The 7,969-nt window shown below is 42.4% G+C and overlaps 1 protein-coding gene across 1 annotated transcript; it reads left to right on the plus strand.

Moving 5' to 3' along the window:
- Positions 1 to 3,626: 3,626 nt before the first annotated feature.
- Positions 3,627 to 7,639, plus strand: LOC103640781 (receptor kinase-like protein Xa21). Its single transcript, XM_008664264.2, is given in 3 exon segments — positions 3,627 to 6,430; positions 6,432 to 6,705; positions 6,941 to 7,639. Coding segments are annotated over 3 exon segments (3,489 nt in total). The 5' UTR covers positions 3,627 to 3,649; the 3' UTR covers positions 7,375 to 7,639.
- Positions 7,640 to 7,969: the final 330 nt, after the last annotated feature.

Consider the following 7,969-nt stretch of genomic DNA (forward strand, 5'->3'; position numbering starts at 1 on the left):
GTCGACCCCATTACCGATGAATGAGCAGAGTAAAAGGCGAGCACGAGATGGTGAGCGAAGCTCCCAACAACCGCGGACGTGAGGCGCTCGCCCGAATCATCCCGGAGATTGCTCCCGTCTCTCTGCCACGCATGTACTTGTGTATCTGGATCAGGGTGGTTGAGGGAGAGAGAAGGGGGATATAGAGGCGTGAGCACGGGCGCGCTCGTCGGCGTTCCCGTCTCTCCACCATGCGCGCTCGGGTAACCAAATCAGGGCGGTTGAGGGAGAGGGGTGAGAGAGATGGAGGCGTGGGGAGGAGGGAGGAGAGCGCTAGGGTTTCGGGTTGAGAGAGGGTGAGAGGGAGGAAGGGTTCAGACGATGGATCGACGGGGGAGAGTCGTCGCTGGAGTATGGGCCGCCCCAAACCTAGCTGGAGTATGGGCCGCACCAAAAATTCTGCCCAGAACGTCTGCACTGTTGTTGTATTGTCTTGCAAAAAACTTAGTACCATACTGTCTAGTAAAGAAGACATAGAGCAGCTTATAAGCGTTGGTTCGGACTTAACAGTAAGAGCTCTAATGTTGAACTATATTGTGTTTGGTGGCTGAACTGGCCAGGTTCAACTCGTACGAACGTGATAATTTTTGCTGGACAAGGAGAAGGCGAGCTGGGTGGGAATGCGTGGCCCACGCTGGGTGGGCCCACATGCAGGAGGTGTGTACGGCTGTAGGGGCACGTAGATGGCAGAACGAGAGCGGGGCAGAACCATCCATGGCAGAACAAGTCAGAGGCAGACTACTATTGCAGCCTTAATAAGTAGTAGAGATTATTTAGGTATTTTGTACATAACCTCTATTATAGAGTAAAGATGTGATATTCGTTTATGTACCATGAGTTATCATATATGTGAGACTCGATCCTAGCACACATTTGATTCGCACCCGGGTTTGTCCCTTAAATCCGGGTGTGACATGAGCCTTCTATATGTAGCAGCCAAAACTCTAATCATCCGACTGACGGATACTAAACATTTGATTTTATGTAACGGGTACTACTGATAATTTGACTTGCTCTATAGATATTTCATCTATGCAATTTTTTATAATACCACGTTTAGACGTAGATATTGGAGCTCAGAATTAGAAATTGGAATCAGCTTTCTTAAATTCTATTGTTTGGTTGCATGTGTAATTGAGATTTGGAATCAGAGACCTAATTCCCTAGAAAAATAAATGGTATTAATCATGTGTTGTGATTGTATGAATTTAATATGATTTTTTTGTAGAAAAATAAATTGAAAGTAAATATTTGTGGTCTAAAATAGTTAACTTCCGCCAGCCTAGCAGAGGTTAACCGCTCGTGCTAATTTCCGTCGATCTTTTCCTAGCCAACGGAAGTCAACCGTCCCCCGTTGATTTTTCCCTGACCGACGAAAGTGAATTGGTTTTCGTTAACTATACCCTGGCTGACGAAAGTTATTGTGTGCAAAGGTAATTTTCGTCGACAGGCTGACAAAAATCCACAACTCCCATCAACAGACCGACAAAAATTAATAATTCCTATCGTTTAACGGATATCAACCAGAAATCAACGACAGTGAGCCCAAAACTTCTGTCGGAGTGGCGGTTGACAGAAGTTATTCAGTCTATAATTTGGACTTGGTGCGATTTGGACGCAAACCTACCGGACCCTTAATGACAAATGGACTGGTTCGTGACTGATTCTGCTTGTACTCTAGTTGACTACGTCATCATCTTCTATTTTCCTTAGATTATCAAAAGCAATCTGAATTCTCTCGTATAAATAGAGAGAAAACAATCAGCTAAGTTCACATGAGCATCTCAATCTAGTACTTATTATGCGTAACTGCTGGTGAGTTCCTGAACTTTGTGTGACACTTCAACTGATACAGAAGACAGAATATATCACTGACTCCTTGGCATGCTGACTTAAAATGCACGGTTTCGCAGGAAAAATCGCAACATATATTGACATTTGACAATCATGAAAAACAACGAGTTTAATTCTAAAACAGTTGCTATTGGTCTTTTATTGCATCATTATCAATTATGAAGAGGAATAGATATATGTATAGATCATATACTAAGAAAAATCTATGCATAAATGCATCTGACTGTTTATATTAATTTAAGGTATAGTATCATTTTTCTATTGAGGCCTAGTGTTTATATTAATTTAAGGTATAGTATCATTTTTCTATTGAGGCCTAGTGTGGGTATTCTTGGAACGAGGGATTAGAGTGGATCAAAAGGTATCGGGGACATTTTGATCTATTGCGGATTTAAACACCCTTCAATCTTTTTAAATCACTTCAATCAATCAAGAGTACCCAAACTATACAGTCTCACGGTGATCATATACAGTATAATATTAAAAATTGATGACCCCTTGACCCGTCTGTGTTCAGAAAGTTGCTTCGTTGATCGGTTGATGGACTTGAATCAAAACAAAGGAAAATGCTTCACATACCACAGATGGTCTTCTGGAGGCGAGTCACGTACGACAGTGACGCTGCTAAGACCGTCTCCAACAACGTATTCATGACCTGAAGATGACCTTTGGCGACTAATAAACGGCAGGTCCTTCTGAGAATCTTCGTAGGAGATATTGACTATTGAGCAACATGCCTCAAACGCAAAGAAGAGCAGCACACTTGTTTACTCACCGGATCAGAACCAAGATAAAAAAAAATCCCTACGTTTATAAATATATGACACTGTTAACTTTTTAAAAAACATTGAGCACTCGTCTTATTCAAAAAAGTAATGAGTTATCATTTATTTTGTTGTAATTTGTTTTATCACTTAAGATAGTCTATGCTTGACTTAAAATTTTACATTTTTGAAGACAATTGATCAAAGCTTTCGGAAAAAAAAAATCAACGATATCATATATTTGTGAATGGAGGTAGTACGTTGGCAATCTGGTGTAATGGCCTGGATCAGTTAAGAGGACAATTTGCATACCTAATTTTGATGCTATCTTAGATTTTTTTGTGTTAAATATGCTATCTCTCTTAGTTTTGCTGCTTATAAAATAAAAAAACAGAATATTCTAAGGAAATAATGTTAAACAAAATAAAAGCATAACTGGAATACCGGTAAACGCTTGTAAAGAATTGGCAATATCAGGTTTTGATCAGAGAACAACAGCCTTCATGGGCATCGCCACCCTAGGAATGATGTCCGCAGTCTTTTGCTTTTCAGCAGGTCTCCACCAGTTTACTCAACTCAAAGATGGTTCATTTCATTTTTTTATTTTAAACTTCACTCTGAACAGGTAAAAACAGTATTCTGTATGACAAAATGTACGAGCTACCGAAGACAGCCTCATCTTCCTCTCCTTTGTTTGAGCAATGATGAGAACATGATACTGAAATCTGTCAAAGCTTAGAGATTGTTTTGCTGAGGAAGTGATGGATATTGGGTACCAATGTTTTAAAGTCGTCGCCATCTAGGCATCTAGGTGACACTCTAACACCTAGGCGCCTTGCTCGTCTATCTCGCTTAGGCGCCACCTAAGATGCAGTTCGTAGCAAGTGCCTGCTACCTCCAAGGCTCCAACCATATAAAGCAGCATGAACTCCGCCCGGTAGCCTATATAACACAAACGACCAGCTAATCTTTCCCAGTCAACGCAAGCAACAATGGTGCTGCTCCTTGAGTGTCTCTTGCTCGCCCTCGTCTCTCTAGCATGCTCTACCATAAACATGGCAGGGACCTCACTTGCAGCTCATCCAGCGTCCACCTCAAACATCTCCGACCACTTCGCACTCGTGTCGTTCAAATCTCACATAATGAGTGACCCGTCCCGAGCCCTTGCGACATGGGGCAACCAGTCTGTCCCGACGTGCCGGTGGCGTGGCGTGTCGTGTGGCTTAAAAGGACACCGCCATGGCCGTGTGGTGGCATTGGACCTCGGCGAGCTCAACCTTGTTGGCACCATCACTCATGCGTTGGGAAACCTCACGTACCTGAGGCTGCTCAACCTTTCGTCGAATCACATCCATGGGATCCTGCCACCAGAGCTAGGTAATCTCCATGACCTTGAGGACCTGCAACTTAGCTACAACTACATCGAAGGGGAGATTCCGTCGTCACTCTCCAACTGCAGCCACCTTGTCAATATTTTGATCGATGTCAACCAATTGCAAGGAGGGATACCAGTCGAGCTCAGCTCATTGCGCAATGTCCAGTCAGTCAACCTTGCCCACAATATGCTTACTGGAAGAATTCCTTCCAAGATTGCAAGCCTTTTAAGTCTGAAACAGCTCAACCTAAAATTTAACAACTTGACAGGAGAAATTCCAACGGAGATAGGAGCACTTGTCAATCTCAATTTTCTAGATCTAGGTTTCAACCAGTTTTATGGAACCATTCCTGGTTCACTTGGAAACCTCTCAGCATTGACATCGCTCAGAATCCCCTCCAACGAACTAGAAGGACGTATCCCGACACTGAAAGGTCTATCATCTCTCACTGAACTTGAGTTGGGAAAAAACAAGCTCGAAGGAACCATTCCATCTTGGTTAGGAAACATCTCTTCACTAGAAATCATTGATCTTCAGAGAAATGGTATAGTTGGTCAAATCCCAGAATCCTTAGGAAGTCTTGAGCTGCTTACAATCCTCTCTCTCTCGTCCAACAGACTCTCAGGTTCCATACCTCATGAGCTCGGAAACCTCCAAGCCCTGACTGGACTTTTCATAGATAATAATGAACTAGAAAGCACTTTGCCGCCTTCAATATTTAATATATCTTCTCTTCAGATTCTGAATGTACAATTCAATAATTTGACTGGAAAGTTTCCACCTGATATGGGCAGCATGCTCCCAAAGCTAAATGAATTTCTTATAGCATATAATCAATTTCAAGGCATGCTCCCACCATCCTTGTGCAATGCTTCGATGCTTCAACAAATTCAAGCAACAAACAATGCCTTGTCAGGAACAATACCCCAATGCCTTGGAACCCATAAGGACCTGACTGTGGTGGCGTTAGCAGGAAACTGGTTTGAAGCAAGAAATGATGCTGACTGGGACTTTCTTGCAAGTCTAACCAACTGTAGCAATTTGAAACTCTTAGATGTTAATACCAACAGTCTCCAAGGTGCGCTCCCTAATTCAATTGGTAATCTCTCGACACGGTTGGAGTATCTTAACATAGGAGAAAACGACATAACTGGAACAATAACACAAGGAATAGGAAACCTCATTAACGTGAATGAACTTTACATGGCAAATAATCTTCTCATAGGTTCTATTCCAGCATCTCTTGGCAAACTAAAGAAGTTAAATGAACTGATGTTTTCAAATAATTCTTTCTCCGGATCCATTCCTGCAACATTGGGCAATCTAACTAAACTTACTATCCTCACACTCAGTAGTAATGTGATTAGTGGAGCTATACCTTCTACTCTCAGCAACTGTCCTTTAGAAGTTTTGGATCTTTCTCACAACAATCTTTCTGGTCCGATACCTAAAGAACTATTTTTCATATCAACACTGTCAAGTTTCATGGATCTTGCGCACAATTCCCTATCTGGGACATTGCCATTAGAAGTGGGTAATCTAAAAAATTTAGGTGAACTTGATTTCTCCAGCAATATGATTTCTGGTGAAATTCCGATATCTATCGGCGAGTGCCAAAGCTTGGAATATCTCAACATATCTGGAAACCTGCTCCAAGGGACCATTCCACTTTCACTAGGAAATCTAAAGGGTCTCTTGGTGCTTGATCTTTCCTACAATAATCTATCTGGGACCATCCCTGAAATCCTTGGCAACCTGAAAGGCCTTTCTTCCTTGAACCTCTCATTTAACAAATTCCAAGGTGGTCTTCCAACAGATGGGGTATTTCTCAATGCGTCTGTCATCACAGTTACTGGAAACGATGACCTGTGCGGTGGTATCCCTCAATTGAAATTACCACCCTGCTCAAACCACACCACCAAGAAGCCACCTCAGAGGCTCGGCATGGTAGCCCTAATATGCGGAGCGGTTGTTTTTGTTACATCAGTAGTTGTGCTGTCTGTGTTCTACCAAAACTGCCGGAAGAAGAAAGCAAACCTACAAATTTCTGTCATAAACCAGCAATATATGAGGGTTCCTTATGCTGAATTGGCCAGTGCAACAAATGGTTTTGCATCTGAGAACCTCATAGGAGAAGGGAGCTTTGGCTCAGTCTACAAAGGGAGAATGAGAGGCGACGGCCAGCACATAGCTGTTGCTGTTAAGGTTCTCAACCTCATGCAACGCGGCGCAACTCAGAGTTTTATTGCAGAATGCGAGACTTTAAGATGCGCTCGGCATCGAAACCTTGTGAAGATCTTGACAGTCTGCTCCAGTATTGATTTTCAGGGCCGTGACTTCAAGGCCCTTGTGTATGAGTTTTTACCAAACGGAAATTTAGACCAATGGCTGCACAAACATATCACAGGACACAGGAGATGGTGAACAAAAATCGCTAGATCTGGCAGCAAGGCTAAGCATTGTAATAGATGTGGCATCTGCGGTTGATTATCTACACCAATATAAGCCAACACCAATTATTCACTGTGATCTTAAACCAAGCAATGTTCTCCTGGATAGTGACATGGTTGCTCACGTTGGGGATTTTGGTCTTGCGAGGTTTCTGCATCAAGACAAAGACAAATCAAGTGGCTGGGCATCAATGAGAGGATCGATTGGCTATGCGGCCCCAGGTATGCTTCTATTTTTTTTTGGTAGCTTTGCATTCCCATCCATCTAAATTTAAAGCTCTCTTTGTATTTCACTTAGCATGATTCAATGAGGTTCCATTTCATGTACCGGAGAACAACTAGGAACTGGAAAATTTCATATCTGTGAAACAAGATTTTTGGATTTTTAAATGAATTTTATTAAAAGTAGTTGTAAAAACGAACTTGATAAGGAAGAACTCCTTTTGTTTGGTTTCAGAGTATGGACTGGGTAATGAAGTCTCCACTCATGGGGATGTCTACAGTTTTGGTATACTGTTGCTGGAGATTTTCACTGGAAAAAGTCCAACAGACAGTGAATTTGGAGAAGCCATTGGACTCCGCAAGTACGTTCAAATGGCATTTCCAGACAGAGTGAATACCATCATGGACCAACAACTACTAACTGAGACAGAAACCAATGAATCAAACATGTCTTGCTCTGGCAGCACTAGAATCTCCTGCGTCAATTCCATTCTGCAAGTTGGAATTTCCTGTTCAGATGAAACAACAATAGATCGCCCACCAATCGGAGATGCTCTTAAAGAGTTGCAGGCAATTAGAGACAAGCTTCACAAGCACCTCTCTGGCTCTCAGTTGAAGGATCATCATTGTCAAGCCAATGACATGTTTGAAGGATTTTCTGGCGCTTGATGCCTTGATGCTTTACCGTCCACTATATTAATCGTGAATTGCAATCTGGGATTTGTGTGAGTTCTTGTTATCCAGGATAGTATTTTAAAAAATGCTTCATCTTGTTCAAAAACGAAGTTTTTCTAGTTGTTCTGGCAAAATGGATTGTCGGATGTTAGCCTCGGCTACCATATATCATGTAGTAGTATATGATTTGAACTACTCGTGTTCTGTTTCAGAATGGTCACATAATCATATTTAGGGTGCAAACTGAGCCTATGCTCAATGCAGAGTCCAAAATCAAAGTAACAAGATAGCATTTTGCTCTTTTCGTAGAGGCCATCTGGAGTCTTCACTTGGCTCATTGGATACTTCTACAGTCCATCACCTACACGCCCCACTATTTCAGATTACTGGTCAAAGCTGCCTCATCACAAGCTCCAGTTGGAGCTCCTGGTCACTGGATGTTGAGGCCAATGCTTCTCCGTACCAAAGATGTTGTCCGGCCAGTCATTGTCAAATACAGGTACATCATACCTTGAATTTATTAGTGGACCGGTTCTGAAGCAAGGGCAGGTATGTCGCCTCGCCCTCTGCTCCCTCCGCCGCCTCCCCC

This window comes from Zea mays, chromosome 10, assembly GCF_902167145.1.
Source record: "Zea mays cultivar B73 chromosome 10, Zm-B73-REFERENCE-NAM-5.0, whole genome shotgun sequence".
NCBI lineage: Eukaryota > Viridiplantae > Streptophyta > Magnoliopsida > Poales > Poaceae > Zea > Zea mays.